The sequence below is a fragment of the Dermacentor variabilis genome, chromosome 5, assembly GCF_050947875.1.
Source record: "Dermacentor variabilis isolate Ectoservices chromosome 5, ASM5094787v1, whole genome shotgun sequence".
In the NCBI taxonomy this organism is placed as follows: Eukaryota; Metazoa; Arthropoda; class Arachnida; order Ixodida; family Ixodidae; genus Dermacentor; species Dermacentor variabilis.
This window is the reverse complement of record NC_134572.1, coordinates 84781657-84804573: the sequence shown is the minus strand read 5'-3', so window position 1 is coordinate 84804573 and position 22917 is coordinate 84781657. Positions and strand designations below refer to the sequence as shown.

Here is a 22917-nt window from a genome sequence, read left to right as displayed (position 1 = left end):
TTGCCGTAACCTGACCGTATTTCATTATACAACATGGCTTCTGTGCGCTAATATACCGCAGATGTTGACGTTTTACGACTGCTGGCCTCAATTTAGTCTATATTCAGCCAAAAATTCAGCACTTCCTTCTCTTTACGTGCACTTTTCTGTGACTGTTGTCGACAAGACACGCACATCATCTTGTTGAAAAGCAGAGTTTACATGCAGTCTGTTAATGGGATATCGCGTGCACCGTCCATATGTTACACTTGCTTCCTCCTGCTAATGACCCTAGATTACGAAGCGCTCTTTTCGAGAGAAATGCGGTATGCTGCAAAGATGTGAACAATTTAATCGTATTCGCTCTCAGCGATGGAGCATGCCGTCTCCTGCGCACCATGGCGCTATATACACCGCTGATAGCCTTAGTTTTCATGGGAGTGTGTAAGCGCCTCTTTGGTGGCGCGCCAGGGAACGAGAGCTAGAAAGTTCTGGAGATGGGAGCGGCGTGGTCTGTCGCGGCAGACTGCATGGTACACGATCCACGAATACGTCTTGGAAGCTGGGAATCGGCAAATGTAAAATGTAGTCCACGGCAAGGTTCGTGAGGTTGCTTCGGTATATTACGAGCGGAGATGACATCAATTCCATCTTTGTTTTATTGCGATAGCAATTATATCGACACTCCGGGCGAATTTCTGACGTCGCTGTCGCCGTGAGGTTCCGTATGAGTGAAATCGTGTGAGGGTGAGCCGGCGAACGCGGTTCAATCTCGCGTGCGCAAGCGAGGAACGTGGCCCGGATGCGTGCCCTCTCCTGTGGCGCGCGAGGCAGTGGGGTGAGGCGAGTGAGGAGGGACGTTCTTCTCCAGCGGCTGCTACGGTGCCTCGATGGCCTCCTCACCCGTCGCTCCGTACAGAACGGACACAACCGCGGCGTCAACTACAACGCTGCCACGCGAATCGCGGAGGCCGTAGTAGACGCCTTTGGCGGACGCCGTATGGATGCGTTGCCGGCATTCGTGTGTCTTGAAAGCGATGTGCGACGTGGCTAAGTGCGCGCCCACGCGGGCCTCATCTTCAAAGCGATCTGCGATGTTTGCACAGTGCGCGTAGTGCCGGTAGCTTCGCATGCGATGTGCTTTCGACGTTTCGTCCGCGCTGAAGCGAGAGATGCATGAAGGTCGATCGATTCGCTTGCTGCTGCCGCGATTCCTCACTCCAGAATTTTCACAGCGAGTTTCTGCGCTCATCGAGCGAGATGTGTTCATGTTTACCTGTGCGCACGTGACGCCGTGCTGGTTAATTTAGTTAAAACACGTTGACGAGCTAGTTGGTTTGAATACATGATTGAATGTGTGAACTAATTTGCTATCGCAATCGGTGCTTCGCCTTTCGGGTTGGAACTGCGATTTTTTTTCTACGTGCTTTCCGGTGGTTCACATCCCTACGGTTCAGACCGCGTGTGCGTCAAGACGCGTACCGGAATGCGCCGGCATCCGCCGCGCGGCCGCCACGCACGCGCCACGCAGAAGCGCGTCCCGTCAGCTGTCACAGAGGCCATTCGCCGGCGTGCAACGCCACCAATGCGCCTCCGCGCGTTGGGCGCAGTGAGCACACGCACAAAGAAAGACGAGCGAGGACGCGGCTCGTCGACGGCCGTGTTTCCGCATGGGGTCCCCTCGTTATGTCGCGTTCGTTTTCCTGCCCGCCAGAAGCCATTAGGCCGCGCCGCGACGCGAGGGCAGCGTATTATGTCGGCCTCCCGGCATACGTCTCGTCGATTCCACAGTCCTTGATTTCGAGTACCTGCGCTTAAGGATAGCTAAATTTGCGGTCTAGATTTGTCATGCTGCGTTCGCGCGAATGTCATCGTCCCTGAAGAAATCGGCATGTCAGTAAGGGCGGAATGTTATGATGGCGCTGGAATGCGAAGCGGACCACGGTGAGTAAGGAGAAGTGGGCTTTCTCTTGTATATAGTACTCCGCTGAGCTTGCTAAGTATACCTAGGTTGCATAACTTCATACTTTTTCCTCGTTGTCCTGTTTCTTTCCTCGATATTTTATTTCGTCTAGCTTTAAGCTGGATATTCACGTAGATGCGAGAGTGCCGCGATGTACTTCCTACTTGAACGTTTGCACTGGACGCTTGCTTGTTTTGGTTCAGCGTGAGTTGATTGCGCCACATAATTACAAGGGTGTGTCAGATTTCCTGACCTCATGACCCTTGAAGTGTTTATTTTCTTCTTCAAGCTTTTCTTATTATTCTACATTGTTTCTCTCGAACGCGCGATTTCGCCAAATCGTGCGCAGCATCTACTAAATTAACACGAGCTTTTCTTTAATCTCATCCCGTAAGCTTTTCGTTCTGATAGCAAACTTTCTCCATTTTTCCTTCGCCGTTCTGCAAAGGTGCTCTACAGAAACTATAAGGACGAAAAAGAAAGAAAAAGAAAGGCAACATGAAAATCATACGGCCAGCTTTTGTCCTCGTTCCCTGTGTATATATACCCTAACTATAATTGCTATTTTCCTCCTTTAATGGGAGTGGGGTTATCGCTTTCGCGCACGCAGCATGCGTGTGCTGCTCAAACTACTGCCAGTCATCCATCACCGTTACACAGACACATGACGTTGAAAGGACGCATTACGCGAAACTGCTCACCTGTTACAGCAGAGGGGGGGGAGGAGCGAGTGGAGGGAGAGAAAAGAGCTTATATTGAGAACGCGGGTTTCTCGGTGACGCACATCCTCTGCCACAAGCTTACTTTGTTCCGTCGGCAAATGCATACTCCTCCGTGTTCACGCACGCGGGAGCCAACCGTGCTTTCAAACACTCCCTGCGTCTGTGTACAGCGCGTGCGTCGTGGGCGACGCATCTTTCCCTGTAGTTATCGAACGACAGCACACGACGACTGCTGGCCAGTTGCTACAGTAGTTACAGTGCGAACAGTTGTTTCTCGGTTTCGACCGGCTGACGCTCCTCGAACACGAAAGACGCCTCGGGCGTTTGAGAGAGTGCCGTTGTCGTCGTCTCCGCACCGCGACGCAATTAGCCACACCCCGACAGCAGAGATCGAACTGTTCCCGACGCAAGAGGTCGAGCGCAGGAGTGTGTATACACCTGCCAAGTTGCGCGGGCGCCGAATATGCCGCGAAGTAAGTGGATCCTGCCTGGCGTTGCCTCCGCGCATGTGCATGCATGCATGTTTTCGGCTGATATGACACGAAGCAGTGAGGCGTTTGCCAACGCGTCCTACGCGGGTGTACTTGTAGAGACCCATGCGAGCTCTTATTCAGCGGCATGAAATACGAGCCTCTTTTGTCTGTACACCGTGCATAAGAGGGTGGAATGCGAGCTGTGACGAGCGGCGTGCGTATTTAGTAAGGGGAGTCGACGAATTTCTCACGATATTAGCCAACTAGGAGAGAAGAGGAGGGTGGAGGGGGGAAGAGAGAGAGAGAGAATTAAGCTGTGTCACTATGCAGGGCGTTTGAGCGAACACTTTCAAAAATCTTTAAAAGTTGCGTGTGGCAGCTATCACAATTCTAGTTATGAGCTGGTTAACTCGAAGCGGCGGACAATACTTGTACAAGAAATTGAGATGCAAAATCGACTAATTATTAAAAACACTAATTAAATTTCTAACTAATTACATTATGGCCCATATTGCAATTTACAAATTATATAGCCGTGGAGTTCGCAAGGGGAATCCACTTGGAACGAATATTCAAGATGACACCAGTTTCGAGTTCTGAATTGCCGAACCTTGCGGAGAAATGCATTGGCGTTCCAGTTAATTTGTTAACAAAACGTCGTTTCGTGCACTGAAGCACACAAGTAACTGGAACGCCACCTGTATATGTGGGCAAGAGAGAATGGGTATACCGGGGCGCTTTCTGCCATATACAGATGGGAGGTAACTATATGTCAATAGGGCGCAAACATCAGATATTCTCCCGCTATTTTGTTATACGCCAGTTGACACCACACACTTTATTATCAATGTAGGCACAAACAACCTCAGTACACAAAGCGCCACGGAAACGATAGAGTCCACGAGCGAAGTAATAAGTACTATTCAAACCGCTCGCCCAAACGCACATATAACCATAAAGACTGTCGCTCCCCGCCTACAAAACAAACACCACCCACTAATCCACCAAACTAATGCACTCATGAAGCACAATGAGGAGATTGACAAGCTCAACTCATTAATTTTCAACTTAGAACACTTCCACAAGAATGTTGACACGATGCACCACGCAGAAATACACGAAACACCGCACGAACACCTAGCTTGGGACGGCTTACACTTAAACCGAAGTGGAATAAAGCTAGTTTCCCAACACATCAAATCCTTTATTAAGGACAAGTACAGAAAAGCACTCTTTAAATCCACCTCAAATACCACCCCCACCGACTCTTCGGAGCGTGCCACCGCGAACAACGCAACTGCGACAGTCACCTCAAGGACACAGAGAACACAGACAGACAGACAGTGGAATGTGAAGCAAGCCACTGCACAAGTGCAACAGTCACCTCAAGAACAGTTGGAACACAGACAGCGGAATGTGGAAAGAACCGCAAGGCACACACTACACCAAAAATGACATCAACCACAGTGCAAACAGACATAACTGCAACAGACAACAGAAAACCCACCACCGAACTCTTCACACAGACCCCCACATGCTTGCCCGCACACGCACAAAGTCAAACAGAAACTGAGCTCAAATTAAGTCAGGCATGCAGTAATAAACCGGCCAAACAGAAAAACACCCCACGCAAATCTGCCCGCAAAAATACAAATAAATGACAGACATCGCAAATCCATAACTCTTCACTGTCACGAAGCACCGAATTCCTACAGGCTAGAAAACTTACCAAAAACATGCGAGCTACACCTCCCATCTGAAAACCTACACAATCTGCACCGAGAAAAATATAATCCCTAAACGTCTAACACTGAAGGCTGTACCAGCTCTAGGAACACTCCCACCACACCATCGTGCAAACTGGCAAACAACGTTGCACAATGTCTCACTTTCACTTTTGAATATCCTCAAGGAACACTGCGAAGAACAAATCGAAAATTTTAGCCACAGACGTCGGAACATAGCCCTGACACCAGATGAGAAGAGAGATTTAGAACATTACGACGGAAAACAGTCTAGAAAATTGGTTCAAAAACAAATGAAAAAAAGCAAACTTTAATCAAAAAGCAACCTTCCAGCCAAACATCCACCACACGCCGACAAGAGGGACCTCGAGTTTAGAAGTACCAGACGTGAAGGAAACTTCCACAAAACTAAACCACTCCAATGTTATAGACATTTCAAAAACATTAAGTGATAAAGAAATGGAAGTACTCAGCAAGGGCCTAAACTTTTGTTCCACGAACAACACAATAAATGAATTCGAGCTTGACAAGGACCTCTCAGAATTCTCCCGACGAATGCGTATCAGACTTTTTCGCAGACACACCAGACACCGGGACGACACCACTAAGAGCCCAATCCACTCGGACTCCCGAACCAGAACAAGCCATAGAACTTGACATATACCTTAAAACTCTCACTAAGGAAATTATAAGCCAATCCAAGACATCTACGCAACCTAAAAACATAACTGCGTCGGAGAGTCATATCGTTTCAAATCTTAGTTGCCGGAATGACATTATCATTAAGGAAGCAGACAAGGAAGGAAAAAGTGGAGAAGAAAGGCAGGGAGAAGGAAGCAGACAAGGGTGCAAGTATAGTTATTTGGCCAGTAGAAAAATACAAGCACGAGGCTTACAGACAATTAACAACCCCAAAACATTACCGCAAGCTAGATAACGGCCCGACATTATCCTAGACAGTGACAATTACCAACAGGCTGAAATCACTTTTGACTGATGAATTGATAACACCGTCAGAATACAAATTTCTTAAACCAAGCAACAAAACTGCCGGGTGTTTTTACCTCCTTCCAAAAATTCATAAAATTCCATCCGCTGAACTATATATGCACTGTTATTATCCCAGGTCGCCCGATAGTATCAAACAACAAGACCCCGACAGAGAGCATCTCCACATTCCTTAACCACCACCTTGATGACTTGCCAAAAGCACTTCCGTCATTTGTACAAGATACGACCCACCTGCTGAGAATTATAGAGGACATTAATACTAAAGGCACACTATCCCACTCGCAACATTCTCGCAACACTTCTCGCAACACTAGACGTTACGGCGCTGTACACCAACATTCCAATCCCTGATTGTTTATCTTCGATAAAACAAACGCTGTCTAAACACAATGCACAACACTCTTGTCTACTTGTCTCTCCTTGAGTTAGTTCTAACACATAACTACTTCGAATTTGAGGAGAGTTACTACCTACAGATGCATGGTACAAGCATGGGTACGCCTTTTGCACCAACCTAGGCGAACATATTTTTGGGGATTCTAGAAACAGATTTCCTATCAAGCTGCACTGACAAGCCCCACACATACCTACGATACATAGACGACGTACTCATAATATGGAGACATGGTCAAGACAGCCTAGATAAATATTTAGCATTTCTAAACTCTTTTCATCCAACAATAAAATTCACATCAGAATCCTCAACTGGGCGCATAAACTTTCTGGACACAACAATATACATTTACAATGGGGAGCTAAAGACAACGCTGTATAGGAAACCTTTCGACAAACAACAGTACGTAGAATATACCAGCCACCATCCCAGACATTGCAAACAAGGCATCTTTAAAGGCCAAGCCACACGACTACATCGCAATTGCGTTGAAAACCAAGACTACATAGATAGACTCCATCCCATTAAAGAAACCCTATCAAACAGGAACCACCCAAACAGTGACCTTCAAACACCACTGCAACCAAACTTGATCGAGCGGAGGTTCTCAAGCACCCTCCCCCCTCCCCCCCTAGGCTCACAAGAACAACCAACGCCTCTTCTTACTACTAAATTCTCAAACGCACTCCCAAACGTGAATAAGATCCTCAGTAAATGTTACCCAATTCTCACCAGCAACCAGAAACTTAATAAGATTTTTCCCGAGCCTCCCAGAGTAGCCTACAGACGCAACACTAATTTTAAAGATGTTCTTGTGCACGCCAAACTACAGACAAAGAGGAAGTTGGGAACCAGCCCCTGTGGCCGCCCCAGGTGCTCTACATGCAAACATATTCAATCTACTACTACAGTAAAAAGTACAGCGTCGAATTACGCACACAAGGTAACTTCGGCTTTCACCTGCACATCAAGCAACGTAGTCTACTGTCTAGAATGCGCCGCTTGTAGCAAACAATACATACGTGAGACTGGACAAGTTCATACAAGACTCAACGGTCACCGCGTGGACACAAAACACAATTTACCTAAAGCAGCAGCCAGCCAGTTTAATGAACGTGGTCATATATTTGACAAAGCAAGACTCTATACACTACAAACAAATTTCAGTTCCCCTCGCCAAAAGGAAATATATGGAATCATACCTCATACACAAGTTTAATTGCCTACACCCGACGGGAATTAATTTGGCACGTGGCAACTTAGAAGCTTTAAAAGCGGTAACTTAAATCTGAAATTCTCATATCATCAACCAAGACACAAAACGCATTATGCCACCAGCTAACCTTAATTCTTAACCTCGCCTACTCTTACATTTCGAAAATTTTTTCCTGCCTACTGCTCAATTTAATATACTGTTTCAGGTTTTTACGTTTATATTAACTGTACGACCCCCTTCTCCCATGTACACTTGCCCCCGCCCGCTTCTGCGCACGTCACCCTCCTATTTGTTATACCGGTTTCGGTACCTCCCCCCTCTCTTTTCCCTTCTTTTTTAATATATTGTTTGAAACGCCCTCACCAACACATTCCAAAGTCAATATGCCTTTTTCGGCGCCTCAACCCAAGGTATCGCCATTTCTGGATGCCGCCGTAACGACACCTACGTTGAGCGACTGGGGCAATGCCCCTTGAAAGACCATGCTGCTGCCTTTCAGTCACCCCATACATTGCACCGCAGACTCCTCGTCGCCATCTTAACTACGTTAAGATTACTCGACGTATTGCTGCTATGCTACTGAAGTCACTCTTTCAACTTATTTTTTTTTTTGTCTTTTGTGTTACTCGCGCAATGATCGCCTGACCGGCTCTTCTAATGCCACAAGAACATGCCGCCAACGACACCCCTGAACGCTTCCTAACCTCTCACCTCCCCAACGCGCTTCCATGCCCCCGTCTCTCTTTAATTTTTTTCTTTCTTGTTCTTTCTCTCTTTTCTTTGGTTTTTTTTCTGCTTTTCTTTCTTTTCTTTTCTCCCCGCGTTCCCGCTCTCCCGCTCTTGTCCCTTCGTCTTGGGAACGAAGCTCACAGACGTCGGACGACAGCGCTCATTACCTCTGAAGTCTCTCCCTTTAAAACCAGCCGCCAGCGACAACACCTGCACGTGACGTCACTGCACTAACCCTTTAAAACTAACATGCCGAGGATGACGAGAACGCCTTTGACGAAGATAGGTCCTCCTGTCGAAACGTTGGCCAGCCTTTCTGAGGCACCTTATCCCTGTTTACAAACTTTATACCACAGTGTGCTATTCCATCTGTCAGCCCCTTTCTTGATTTTGGACTATATCTTAATAAGGATTGATTGATTGATTGATTGATTGATATAAAACCAACAAATAAGGTCATGATAGTGGGAGAAACTTATGAAACACGCGGTGGCCACAGGCACTATATATGCCTATATATATATATGGTTATATGGTTATATATATATATATATATATATATATATATATGGTTTTGTGATCTGGCGAAAACCAGCGTTCATGCATGTGTTCATGCAGCGTGACGTGGTCGATAGACAACATAATCAAATGAGCAGAGGACAGTAGTGAACAGAAAACGTTACGGTGGTCGAAATTTCCGGAGTCCTCCACTACGGCGTGCCTCATAATCAGAAAGTGGTTTTGGCACGTAAAACCCCATAATTTAAGAGAAAACGTTATACAGTCTTTAGACTGCGGGGTTCTTTTGTGTTTCGCGTTTTGCGCTAAATCACAGCGAAGGTCGATGAAGGACACAGCTCAAGTTCTTGATACCGCATCCTTCCTCTCCATCTCTGGTGTTAAGATGAAGCCTTTGTAAATATGGTCGAACAACGGCGCTGAACCTCCACCTCCATAGAGCTTAATTTGCTGAATTCCGTGAGGTATGTAGGGGAACGTTTATGAGTGACAACGTTAGCGTTCACCTGTAATTCGTGTTGACTGTTTAGTGTATGCCCCGGGAAAGCAACAGCACCAAATTGGGCTGCAGAGCTTAGGAACACAAAGATGTTACGCGTTATAACAACCAGCGTTTATTACTTCGGTTCTATATGTAGATACAAACTGAAGTTGAGTGCACGTAGACTGTGTAATAGGTCGTGTGTGTGTGATCCCGGTATAATTTATTCTATATCGAATTTGCTTCGTTACAAGTATAGTTAATTTTTTGAAATGGCAAGTTAGCAACGCGATCGTCCATGCGGCAATTTTCACGATGTCGTCGTGTCGCGAGACTCGCAGGCCCAATGAGCGCGGGTCAGGCGCTGCAGCTCGATCTGGTTGTCTTATTAAATTGGATACGTTAAATGGACGAGGAGTAAGTGACAATCCTTGGCAGTTATATCGGCGCAGCATATATGTACTCACAGAAACACAAAATGACCAGAACATAGGACAGAGCGCTGCACAGGTCAACACCTTATCAAGCATTGAAAAGCGAAAAAAAGAAAGACATTTCGCAACTCGCCCATGAGACCAATACCTTAGTTATTAGGAATCGACAAAGCCGGTAAAGACTTCCGACACGCTGGCTGCCCTGAAACCATTCTGTGCCATGGTTACGCGCACCCCACGGGCCGCTATCTTCAATCACTAGTTGCCTTCCAGACCCTGCACGCGGTTTGGTGAAAGCGGACGAACGACTACTACGCCGCCTCCAGACCAATACTTTCTTTAGTCCGGCGGTCGCCCGGCACTTCATGCCGGAAATCTCAGGCACGTGCCCGACTTGTCAGGTCCTCGCCGATACCTTTCACGTTGTGGCTTCGTGCCCCGCCACTCCACTTTCCTTTTCATCCCCTTTCCCCATCCCTACTAGAGAGGCTTGGGAGGAGTACCTGCTCGGCTGCTCTACCTTGGAAGCTCAACGTTCCTTGGTGGCGCGCGCCCGGGCAGCGGCCATCTCCAATGGCGTCCCGGAATAGGGGCTGCCACTCAGGCGCACAGCAAGCAACTCTCTCATTAACTTCCTGAATAAAATGTTTCTACCACCACCACCAGCGGATCTGCTTGAGGACGGTCCTATGCTAACTTAATAACAAGAAACCCCACACTATGTAATCAAGGCCTATGTGCTTCGACTGCTTTGTGCCAAAGGAGTTTACATAAGTCAGACTTCTAGCTCGTCTTCCTGCCAGCTATATCCTTGGTAACGTTTCCCCACTGCACGCGCCACATGCCCGTTCGCTGTGGTGATTTAAAGGGACATCACTTTCCACTTATACCACTTCTAGCTCTATATAGGCAAACTTTAAACTAAAAAAAAAAAATCAAGATGTTAGATTATATACGCTTCAAGAAAGCGGCCACATTCTGCGGAAGGGGCTGCCTATTACGGCAGACGGAATAGTGAAGGGCAATATTCATAAACCTTTTTCATTTCGCATCGAAACAGAGATGTCCCTGACGTCATGAGGACGTCACCGATTTCCGAGGAATATTTTCTATTTGAGTGCTCGTACTGCCGGAAAAGTTGACGAATGCTTACGGGGTCTACTTTATTTTTTATTTATTTCCTCATAGTGTCATGTAACTATTTTTGAAATATTAAGCATTTAATAAACCTCGGCGCTACGTTTTCCAAACCTTATAACGTCACGGATGATTAGGATATTTTATGAATTATATGGATTATGGATATTAGGATTTTATGAATGAGATGCTGCGCACTCTCATTCGTTTTCCGCCATTCGGTTGACAGGAGTATGTATCGTAAAAACGCTAACTTAACGTTGAAGGACCTGAATGTAAAGAACTCTGACAAGGAATTATTGCATATAATCACGTAATATAAAATTCGGCTTATAATATGACGTTCATTTTTATTACAGTGAGCGTGTTCTATTGTCACAACGAAACAGAAAATGCAAATGCCTTATTGGCATCCGTCTCAGAGAAGCAACCTTTTTCCGAACACAGCCCAAAACATGATATATCCAAGCAACAACCGGAATTATCTGTAAAGGTAAATCATGGATTCACTGTTTCTTTGAGATGTCCAAAAAAGAAAGAAAACATGTTGTCGAGTACTTGCGTCGTCTGTGAAAAGTAAACAGGGCTTACCTCGAATAAAGGCTTAGCTCCTTGTTCTATGTAGACTAAATGCCGGAGAAACTAGTGCTTGTACGCGCCACCTTTTAATTGAAAGAGCCACCGTGCGAGAGACTTTGCATCATAACGAATACCGGAAGCAGCGAAGCTCTACTCCGGTTTGGAGTTTGCTGTATCGAGGTTAAATTCTACACTATATGCTATATGGTCTCCTGTTTCCTTTGAAGTGAGAAATGACGCGGCAAGACCAGCACTCACAGGAGGAAAACAACACAGGTGCAGACTATAGCAACGTTGTCTTTGTTGCAACAGGGTAACATATAAAGTGAGCAATATATAAAGCGATTCATGTTTTTTTTTTATTAGGCACATTTTTTGGCGATCTTTAATCGTCAGGTTCATTTTTTTTTTCACTTACGATGAGTGTACGCATGGGGGGGGGGGAGGAAGGGGGAGAGGCTGGGTTTGCTTCATACAGGGTGTCCTACATAACTTGAGTCAAGAATTTAAAAATGAAAGGCGCGTCGGAAGCGAATTGAACCAAATGCATACTATTCGCAATAGCCTATAGTAACTCAGACAATTTTTGTTTTCCCCATAACTCACTAATTAGGTTAATTATCCAACTTTTTAATTATCGGCTGAGGACTCCAAATATTATACGCAGACCTTGAGAAGCCACCGATTGAGTTGTTTCCTTTACGGAACGTCTCACGTTGTCCTTTTTTACGGGTTGCAAAGAAAGCCCGCGAAATATGAAAAAAGCCACGTGACGGAGCGTTTTCGCAGTGGTATTGTGCTGCTCTCAAGCGTGCGTTCAGCGAACAAGGTCGGCTGCATCGTGTCTGGCGACTAGGAAGCGGCAGGGCGCTCTATTATGTCATCGGCAGCGCTGGGCCAGCAGCATGCATTTTCGCCGTCATCCGACGGGAGCCGACCTTGTTCACTGAACGCACGCTTGAGAGCAGCAGCACGATAACACTTCGCAAACGCTCCGTCGCGTGTCTTTTTTCATATTTCGCGGGTTTTATTTGCAACCCGGAAAAAAGGACCACGTCAGACGTATCGTAAAGAAAACAATTCGGTCGGTGGCTTCTGAAGGTGTTCTACAACTTTGCGAATCACACTTGGGGTCTGCAGCCAATACTTAATAAGTTGATTAATTAAACATAGCTATGCTTTTAGTTAAGGGGAATACAAAAAATAGCGCGTGTAAATCTAGGCCAGTGCCCACATTATGGATTCGGTTCAATTCGCTTCCGACGCACCTTTCATTTTTAAATTCTTGGCTCAAGTTATGTGGGACACTCTGTATATTGCCCTGTTGCAATGAAAACAACCTTGTTAGTCAGTGCCTGTGTTGTCCACTTCCTGTCGGCCCTCGTCTTGCGGCGTTGTTTCCCACTTCAAAAGCATGCAATACTAACTAGCCCAACGTCGCTCAATACTGCTGCCACTTCGTGCACGAGACGAAATATGAAATTTCGTGCTGTAGATTACTTATTTAACTCTTTCTTTTTTGTGTGTGCAGACCGGACCAAGAGCACGACATTCCTAGCTGTCTGTTTCCTGTTTGTAATCCTGCGGGATACCGCTGAAGGGCAGTACCCACCCGGACCACCCGCCTGCAGGACATGGTATCAACAGGTACGCGTACAGGGAGATCAGAGAGCACCCGGGTTTCCGTGATGTATAGGCTCACACGCGGTCTTTTCCAGCGCAAAACTAAATAACTTTACTTGGTTAGTCTGACGCCATCTGAGAATGAGTTTCTGTGTTTCAAAACGCACGCGTGAGGCATCATGAATTAGAACATTATCGACACACGAAATCAGGGCTGCCAACCTCCAAAGCCAGTTTTCGCCCCAACTTGGATCTTGAAGGTTACCTAGATTTCCCTAGATGGTTGCAGAATGTAGTGGTTCATGAGTTTGTCATAATGATATCTGCAAAATTTTTTGTTCGCACTATGAAAATCTATTGCACATTTTATGGATTAATGGATTAAATTGATTTCGGAGCTCGTTTCAAAATATTCAAATAATGAAGCCACTGCGTTCAAGCTGCAGTAATGTCGCAGTGCAAGTTGCTATGCTAACAGGAATGCCTTATATATATATATATATATATATATATATATATATATATATATATATATATATATATATATATATATATATATATATATATATATATATATATATATATATATATATATATATATATATATATATATAACACGTAGATACGCGGCCATTTTATTTTTCCAAAGCAAACCTCGCCCAAACACACTGGACTCTGTCGAAGGTCACTCTGCCTATGGTAGATTCCCGGTGCATAGTCAGCAGGTACGCCCAGATTCGCCGTTGCTGCTTTGTTTGGTGTTGCAGCAAACACTTCTTTTACCGAATACAGATAAGTGTTGCACTCAGAGTGCGCAGACATCTACAGCACAGCTACATGTCTGAACGGCAAAATCACAGTAACGGCACCTCCTTAAAGAGCCCTAGGCTTTCGCACCCTGTCGTTTACTTCGCAATATCCGTTTCCTGCGCTGCAGGGCAATGAACTCATATTTTGCGTGCTTACGCAAAAGGCTATTTGCGATGACTGAAATGAAAACACTCAGTCGCGTCAGCCGTTCCATTGTTTCACTGTCTGAGCGAGAAATTTCTCTAGATTTGGTCAAATTTCCCTTTTTTCCCTGAGCGAGGCTTAAAATTTAAATTTAAATTAAAATCAGCAACACTACACGCAATCATTGTGACGAGATGTTGTTCAATGGCATGGCAACCAACGCTGAAGAACGCTGCCCGTCCCCGTTTCCGTGGTGTAGTGGTTATCACGTGCGCCTCACACGCGCAAGGTCCCCGGTTCGATCCCGGGCGGAAACATATTTCTTTTTTTCAACACGTTTTTTTTTCGTATTTTTTTTCATGCTATTGAAGTGTCCATTTTTCGTCCCGTCCCGTTTTTCAGAACAAAAATCAAATAAATAAGTAAGTAAAGGTTCATTACAGATAAAAATATTAAATGTAGCCTGTTCAAAAGCTCGAATACTGTAATCAGCACAGTAAATGAGGTAATATTAAACAAGATTAGAGCCCAAGCAATGACATCATGTTTCTTGAATAAAAAAAAAAACAAGAAAAACCAGGCTCGGTACTCGCAGGTGATGGCGAGGAGCGGCAAGGGCGTGGAGTAACTGAACTCTCGACTTTCGCCATCTTGTAGTTTTTAAAGAAAAATGCAGTTCAACTATATTTTTACCAATGTTGAAGCTAAGAGACCGATTTCGGAAGGAGTTTCACGACGCAACCACCGTCGCATAGGATTTCGCTGTAGTAGCAGTATAGAATTGTATACAGGGTGTCCCAGGTAACTTGCTCCAAAATTTCAAATATATACGAGTGCCGCGTAGCTGGACAGAACCAAGGTAATGTTATATGCCGTCACTTGGAGCAAGTCAGACTATCGTTCGTATTTCGCCAAATTACATAATTAGTTATTGTTCATTAACCAACTAGCTTCATTAGACATTATATTCAGAGCAAAAGTATCAATGAAAAAAATTGTAGACAATCCTGAAAAATTCCCGTCCCATCTTTCTGTTCCTCAATACATATATGCTGGATAAAAAGCTTTTCACAAGCCTGAAAGAAAGCCCGCGAAACACAATAGTCGCGCTGCACTTTTAGCGGACTTTCTCAGGCTTTCGCGGGCTTTTGCGGGCTTTCTCTTGAGAAAAACTTCTATGTATACATGTGTAACAAAGAGGTGGATGAATGAATTAATAAACTTTATTCCCCTTTTAAGAAATGGGAGGGGCCAGGGGGGAGAGAGGGAGGTCTAAGTACTCCCGTCCCAGCAGGCGTCCATCACCACATTATGTGGCTAGAAGTCCGTCTACCAGTCGTGGTAGGCCTCCGCTACCTCCTCAGCCCACCTCAGGACTCGGTCATGTAGGGTGGGATCGGAGCTGCGCAGGGCAGTCTCCCACAACTCCTCGCTACTAATTAATGGTTTGAGCGTGCGGGGGGGGGGGGGAGTTCTGATGGGGCATTGCCACATGATATGGGAGAGATCTGCTATGGGGACAAGGCACAAGCGACACTTGGGTGTCGGGTATGTGGCGGGAAAGAATAAGTGCAAAGTGCGAGTTTGTAGTTGTCGCCACAGTATTTCTCTCTGGCGCGTTCTAGACTAGAGAAAGGTGGATACATTAGGCATTGGTTTCTGTAATGTGTGCCCTACCCAGAAACATGCACCCCGAATTTCACGTCAAACGCCGCAAACTTCGAGCCAAGGCGCTACAATGCAGCTATATATGGAAAGGCTGAAGGAGTGTACTATATTATATATATGTGGACGCTGCAGCCTACACGCCTAAGCATCGTTATGCTATAGCGGTCGTAGACAACCAGGGCAACACTGTTTGTTCAGCATCAGTCAAGACCACCTCGGCGGGTGATGCGGAAGAGGCCGCCATTGCACTCGCATCGGGGCTACCCGATTGCGACGTCATCATTAGTGACTCTAAGACTGCTATCCGGAACTTCAGTAACGGCTACATTAACAACCTCGCGCACTCTCTATTTTTAGCTCACCCACTAGAAAAAGACATCGCTCTCATATGGACTCCAGCACATCAAGGACTCCATGGCAACGAAATGGCTCATGCCGCTGCTCCAGGATTCACGGACCGAGTGGCCAAAAATATCGGCCTAACTCGAGAGGTGGATCAGAATTTTTCCAGGACGGTCTATATATGATTTTCTCAATGACTCTATTGCTCTGAATATAATTTTTAACGAAGTCGATTAATTAATAATAACGAATTGTGTGATTAGGCGAAATGCGAAAAATAGTCTGACTTGCTCCATGCGACGGCAAATAAGATTACCTTGGTTCTGTCCCGCTTCGCGGCAATCGCATATTAAAAAAAAAATTGCTGCAAGTTACGTGGGACACCCTGTATAGTTCTCGTAAGGACAATTATGGTCAGAGGCACGTGACAAACTTGCTTAGCCCTCTAAATCCGAGAGTCCGGGAGAGGCGCAGCCTTTCACTCGTCCTAGTCATTCTCTGGCGCTCGCACATTAATTGACATGAGCTTATGGTTGCCTTAAGCCGGATGGCAGCGGGAAAGCGGGGAGGCGCCGGCAAGGCTGGTACGCAGAATCACATAGTTCCACAGAGAAAGGAAAAAAAAAAGCTAGAAATAAAATTTAAGCCAAAAATAGTTGGCCCTGTAACATACCAGCACGTGATCAAATCACGGTATGCTTGAATTTCTTCCAACGTCGCGCTCAGCATACCCTCTTGCAGAATAACAACGGCTGCGACCGCAATTTTCCTTTCTCTGTGCATAGCTCGATTATTGAACTAGAAGAGAGTTATCAAATAAAAAAAAACGAGTTACTTTTCTCCTTGCTTATCAGAGCGGCAGAGCATCCAATTATGTGCCGTCGAAATTACGTAAATAAATGCGTATTGCACATTATTTTTCTCCTTCTGATTCCGTGTTCTACTGACAACAAACTGGCAGTCGCTGACCTGAGAGAAGAAAAAAAAAGGGGAGGGGGGAAGCTTGGAGTGTGTGTGTTGCATGTCATAGAACGAGCGAAACACTTGTCCATCGGAAGAGAAAGCGTTTTCGCTATAAAGATTGGCAACCAGCCAGGGAAAGCTGCTTTCGTCCCTGTTTCCGTGGTGTAGCGGTTATCACGTGCGCCTCACACGCGCAAGGTCCCCGGTTCGATCCCGGGCGGAAACACGCTTCCTTTTTTATCGCTGTCTCTTTCGTAATTTTTTTTTCATTGTAAATAAATGTGTATTGCACATTATTTTTCTCTTTCTGATTCCATATTTTATTGACAACAAACTGGCCGTCAACCACGCACCATTATAGGGGGCTTTAAAGCGGAATTTCTGTCGTTAGGGCCAAAGCTGGATGAAGAAGAAAGAACGCGTCTGGAACAGCTAATTTCCATGAAAGAAATAGAGGATGCAATAGATGCACTACCTGTTGGAAAAGCACCCGGCCCTGACGGCCTAGGAGTAGCATTTTATAAAACATTCAAACCAATTATAGCCCAGATTCTACTCAAAGTTATCGCCGAATCGTATCAGCAAAAACGTATACCACTCTCCTTCACAACTTCGCACATCGTTCTCATCCCAATAACTGAGGCACCTGAAAAACGTCAGTTGGTGGGGTCTTATCGCCCGATAAGCCTTACCAACGTCGACTACAAGATATTTATGAATGTGTTGGCCAAACGATTGCAGCGTGTGATAACGAGACTGGTTGGCACGCATCAGACCTGTGGTATAAAGGGTAGAAGCATCGCCACTAACATACACGTAGCTCGAAGTGGGCTAGAATGTTGTGATGTATTTGGCGATCGAGTGGCTATGATGCAACTAGATCTCGCTAAAGCCTTCGACCGTGTTTCCCACGATGTTCTCTTCACCATATTAGAGCACTCCAACGTAGGAAGCGTAGTAACAGACGGTGTCAGGATGGCGTATGCTAACTGCTCAACTCGGGTGATTGTAAACGGGGACCTCACAGGCAGTGTGCAAGTGCTGTCTTCTGTCAGGCAGGGATGTCCGCTGTCGCCCCTGCTATTCGCGGCTTACCTTGAGCCTTTGTGCAAGGCCATCCAAAACAATGAACGGATAACTGGCTTCAGGTTACAGTCAACATAGGTGAAAATATTGGCGTATGCCAATGACATCGCCATATTCTGTTCAAATAGAAATAGTATTTGTGAAGCCGTGGCGGTAGTTGAATCCTTCTGCAAGTGCACCGGGGCGCAAATAAACTGGGAGAAGAGTCATGGGTTTTGGCATGGTGAATGGGAAGAAACGCCAGTCTACTTCGCTAGACTTCGGTGGTCAACCACTGCAACAACCTACCTAGGCGTGCCTCTCGACTCTTATCACGACCCTGAGCCATACTGGAATGAACAAGTGGCGAGAACAAAGGAAAAGGCTAACGCGTGGCAGGGGCGACAACTGTCAATGTTCTCGCGCGCCACAGTCTGTAACCTATTTCTTACGTCCAAGATATGGTATGTCATTAGTGTGCTGTGTGCTTCGCGGATCAACATCCAAAAAATCCACCGCATCTTCGCCGTTTTCATATGGGCATCGACTTGGGAAAGGACCAGCCGCACAAACTTGTTCTTGCCAGTGAAGAAAGAGGGCCTTGGGTTGGCACATTTATTTGTGTGACAAGTTGTGTCGCGCTTTATGTACCTCCGCGATCAGAATGATGTGTTCCTTCGCACAGTCATCCAAGTGCTTTTATGTCGACACCTTCCAGGATTTGTTGTATGCTCGTGTGAAGCAATGCATGGTGCCGTTAAAGGTTACCTGCGAGAAGTCGTGCTTGCGTACAGAATGTTGCATGTGCGGTTTTCTGTGCAGTATCTCGCCAATATTACTAGGAAAAAACTGTATAAGGACCTTATTGACACTATGCTCCCTGTACCGATTTACCGTATGTCAAACCGTGGAGGCCCAAGAGATGTCCTCAAAAGGGTTAAAATAATGCCAGTACACCCTTCGGTAAAAACGTTTTTCTTTAAACTACACACTAACACATTATCAATTAAAACATGGATGTATAACAGGGGTATTTTTGTTCCGTGGTCCATTAACTGCTTCTTGTGCAAGAAACCTGAAACGATAGAGCATGCGTTTCTAGATTGCTGGTACCCCATATTTTTCTGGGATGTGCTACAAAGGACTTTAAAGAAAGAGTTACCTTTAGCTCCACATGGAATAAGATCCTTACCGGTAGAAACGGAGGCTTTTCCGTATGACGCTATAATGCTCCTGGGCCTCCACAGTTTGTGGAAAGCTAGAACGCAGTTCAACAATGCTGATGCCAATTCGCGACCTATACGTGATCACTTCATTGAATCTGTAGTACGGTTCAGGGATGTCCATCGGGGGGAGGCTTGGAGTGTGTGTTGCATGTCATGGAACGAGCGAAACACTTTTCCATCGGAACAGAAAGCTTTTTCGCTGGAAAGATTGGCAACCAGCCAGGGAAAGCTTCGTTCGTCCCTGTTTCCGTGGTGTAGTGGTTATCACGTGCGCCTCACACGCGCAAGGTCCCCGGTTCGATCCCGGGCGGAAACACGCTTTCTTTTTTATCGCTCTCTCTTTCGTAATTTTTTTTTTCAATGCTTGCTTTCTTTTGGGTTGATTAACCTAGGACTTCTTTCTTTTATCCCCGTTTTCCCTTTTTGTGCTGATGAGTGCCGTCGCAATGCCGGATGTTACTTAGACCTATTAATATTGTTAATAGACGGCCAAATTTTGATTAACTGATTAAATAATGCCTAACCTTGATTTACGTGCAGAATGCCTAAACTCAGAAAGAACATTCGGTACGTTTCGCAAACGTTTCCGGTACCGAGGTACCTCTTGTTGCGCGAGTTGATTAAGAATGACCGCGCGCTAAATTTACGCAGCGAAGAATAGAGAAGGGTAGCCGCAGTTTATGTACGTAGCGCTATTTGAGCGACTCAAGAAATCAGTGATGACAGCAATTTGCATTGCGGATCTAGATGAGCACAATTCGTGCATTGGAATGCAAAAGAATGGCAACTCGGGTTGGTTAATTGGTGCATGTTATAATACAGCTGAATAAAGTCAAAGTAAAAGCTCGTTAATTCGAACTCGAAGGGGATAATGAAATTGTCCGAATTAAGCGGAATTTGAATTAGCGGGCGGCTGCCAGAATGAACGGCCATCGCGCGACACTGCGCGGGCAGAACCCCAAAGAAGCTACACCTGGACTCGTTATCGCGAATTAGGAGCTACTACACGTTTGCGACAGGTGATTTCGTAGATGAAGTTCATGGAGCTCGAACAGCGAATGAAATTAATTGATCAGTCAGTTATACGCCAGAAACAAGCACTGACATGCACTTATGTGAGCAGCGAGCCTTAATGTCGAAATATGCGACGCTATTTATGCTCCGAAACGCGTTTATTTACAGGGTTAAAGCAATCAAAATGAAAAGTAATCGGCAATATGCATTTGCTTGCGTTTCTTTTGCGGCGACTCCGCGAGCATGCGCCAGAGCACTGGTGCCGGCGGCGTCCACGGCGGAAGCGAAATAGCTGTGACAGCAGCGGTGCTACCCGAGTGGCGCGGTCACGTGCCAGACAGAGATTGGGCGTGCGCCATGGAAACAGCTGTTCGCCGCGGCCATGAAGTTGCGCTCTCAGACACAGAGGTGGCGCTAGCCATGTAAACCAGGGGCTCCCAGTTCGAATTAACCGTTGTGGATACCGACGAGTTCGAATTATCGGGAGTTTTCCCCCATTGAAATACACAGGGCTGTGCTGCGGGACCAGGGCGTCAGTTCGAATTAACTGTAAGTTCGAATTCAAGAACGAGCTTTTACTGTAACAGCGTCGCAGCGAGAACGTATTCGGTCTGGGTGGACAAGCGCTTCGTCCATTCATTCTATCACTTTGACCTGTCCAATGCGATACTATAGCCATATATAAATGGATGCTGTATGAATGGATACAGCCTCACGAGTTTCTTGCAGTGTTCAGCGCTGTCAAAAACTCCGTTCACAGCAACGAATAGATTAGCTTTCATGTCCTGAGTGTTGTTTAAAAAAAAAGAACTACGAGGTTTTACGTGCCAGAACCACTTTCTGATTATGAGGCACGGCGTAGTAGAGGACTCCGAAAATATTGACCACCTGGGGTTCTTTAACGTGCACGTAAATCTAAGTACACGGGTGTTTTCGCCCCCGTCTAAATGCGGCCGCCGTGGCCGGGATTCGATCCCGCGGCCTTGTGCTCAGCAGCCCAACATCATAGCCACTGAGCAACCACGGCGGCATATGTTCTAATTTTTACACCTACACATGACGTCACAATCCGGCTTTCTCTCGCTTTCGATTTCAACTGTATAGTTCGAAAATCTGACGACTAGTTAGAAGAGTTTGAGATTTGGCAACGTAAAGTTGATAATTTAAGTTCCGGGCCCTCTGCGTTCTCTCTCGCTATGCAGTGCGGCATCCAGCGCAGCTACCCTTGCTGCGGAGGCTACGTGTGCTGGCACGGGCGGTGCATCAACCGCAAGGAGGACCGCCAGGGTTACGTCTACCCGAAGGATAACTATTTCCCGCCGCCCTGGTACTACCAGCGGTTCGTGCCCATCTACCCGGTGAACTTCAGGCCGTGAATTCGTACGACGCCAAGCACAGTGCCGACTCGATGTGCCTGTTGGTCGCCCCCCTCCACCCCCTCTCCGTTTTCTCCTCCCTCCCAGCCACACTTCCAATGCGTCATATGCGGGATCATCGCTTCCCTGTTTTGCGAGTTTGAATGCTCTTCCAAGTAGTCTGGTACATCTTTTGATGCATATGCGATTGCCTGAAGTAACTTACGTGTACGTGTGCGGGCGCACGAATGAGTTGACATGCACTTCTATACATGTTTAAATTTAATTAGCTCAAGTTCGCATCGAAACCCTTCCTGTATTTTTTTTCTCTCTTCTGATTCTGTGCTTTATCGAGAACGGAATTACCGTCGTTTATCTGAGCTAAAATAAAGAAAGAAACAGAAGAAGAAGGCTTGGAATCATCCTGATCCTATATGCCCTTTTGCTTTTATTTCGCGTTCCTTTCTTTATGTATACCGTACATGTTCGTCCCCCATTAAATATTTCTGTGGAAAACAGTGTCACTATCGATTTGCTTTGTGTTTGCTTGTTGAATTTTCTCGCTTCTTGTTCCCTATGAACGCGCCTTAATTACCTTCTCAGACGACAATTAAAGAGTAAAAATGTCGAATCCATAGCAGCTCTAAAGAACTATTACCACATTCACGAGCTCAAGGGCACTTCGGGAGTAGAATAACAAGCAAAACACGAGAAAGGTTTGCTAGCATGCATGTAGAGAAATAGTTGGCGCACTGTCTTTGAAATGAATTTGTGTGGGGTGCGCCCGCGAACGCTATCAAATAGAAAACATTACGATGCACTTACGGGCGCGATTACGACAGCAGGAAATTCTTGCAGCGCTAATACCTCAAGATACGATTGTTATAGTTGCTGTAGACTTGTAGCAGTGTATGCAGGAAGAAACACGTATACGGGGTGATTTTTAATAAGTTTTACGGATTTTTTTAAAAAATTACCTGCGGCAGATAGCATAATTCTTGTCCCTGAGCTGGATTATTGGAAGAGGCGGAAATTACTAGCACGTGAAATTGAAACACATATTCAACGAATTAACGGAAATTGACTTAATCGTTTCTTATTTACTTTACGCCACATATAGCAATTTAGGAACCGGTGAGCCTGCAAGATGTATTCACTTGAAATTTATTTCCAGGGTAGCACTAGTTTCAATATATTTCCCAAAATTTGGGACGAAATATATAGACGTTCCAATTACTTTTGTGCTTCAATGCATAAAAGAGCATTTTGTTTTTTTAAGAAGTAAGATGAACAACAGCACATTATTACAACGAGTTTGCTGGCGC

The 22917-nt window shown here is 45.7% G+C and overlaps 1 protein-coding gene and 3 non-coding genes across 6 annotated transcripts; all 4 read left to right on the top strand.

Moving 5' to 3' along the window:
- The first annotated feature begins 1624 nt into the window (after positions 1-1624).
- Positions 1625-22116, top strand: LOC142582922 (uncharacterized). Of its 3 annotated transcripts, none has more exons than XM_075693054.1 (3): positions 1625-1923; positions 12914-13029; positions 21440-22116. In XM_075693054.1, the coding sequence occupies exons 1-3, from the start codon at positions 1893-1895 to the stop codon at positions 21611-21613; spliced, it is 321 nt and encodes a 106-aa protein (XP_075549169.1). In that variant the 5' UTR covers positions 1625-1892; the 3' UTR covers positions 21614-22116. The 3 variants fall into 3 exon arrangements, with proteins under 3 accessions (XP_075549169.1, XP_075549168.1, XP_075549170.1); XM_075693055.1 differs by lacking the exon at positions 1625-1923 and adding an exon at positions 2721-3137; XM_075693053.1 differs by lacking the exons at positions 1625-1923; positions 12914-13029 and adding an exon at positions 2718-3137.
- TRNAV-CAC (transfer RNA valine (anticodon CAC)) lies at positions 14204-14276 on the top strand. Its single transcript has one exon. It is a non-coding gene; the product is annotated as a tRNA-Val (tRNA).
- On the top strand, positions 17086-17158 carry TRNAV-CAC (transfer RNA valine (anticodon CAC)). The gene has a single exon. It is a non-coding gene; the product is annotated as a tRNA-Val (tRNA).
- TRNAV-CAC (transfer RNA valine (anticodon CAC)) lies at positions 19467-19539 on the top strand. Its single transcript has one exon. It is a non-coding gene; the product is annotated as a tRNA-Val (tRNA).
- Positions 22117-22917: the final 801 nt, after the last annotated feature.

Coding starts and splice junctions, on each gene's coding strand:
- LOC142582922 (XM_075693053.1), top strand. CDS start 2,763: ATGCATACTCCTCCGTGTTCACGCACGCGGGAGCCAACCGTGCTTTCA. Junction 3,138..21,439: donor GGCGCCGAATATGCCGCGAA/GTAAGTGGATCC, acceptor CTCGCTATGCAG/TGCGGCATCCAGCGCAGCTA.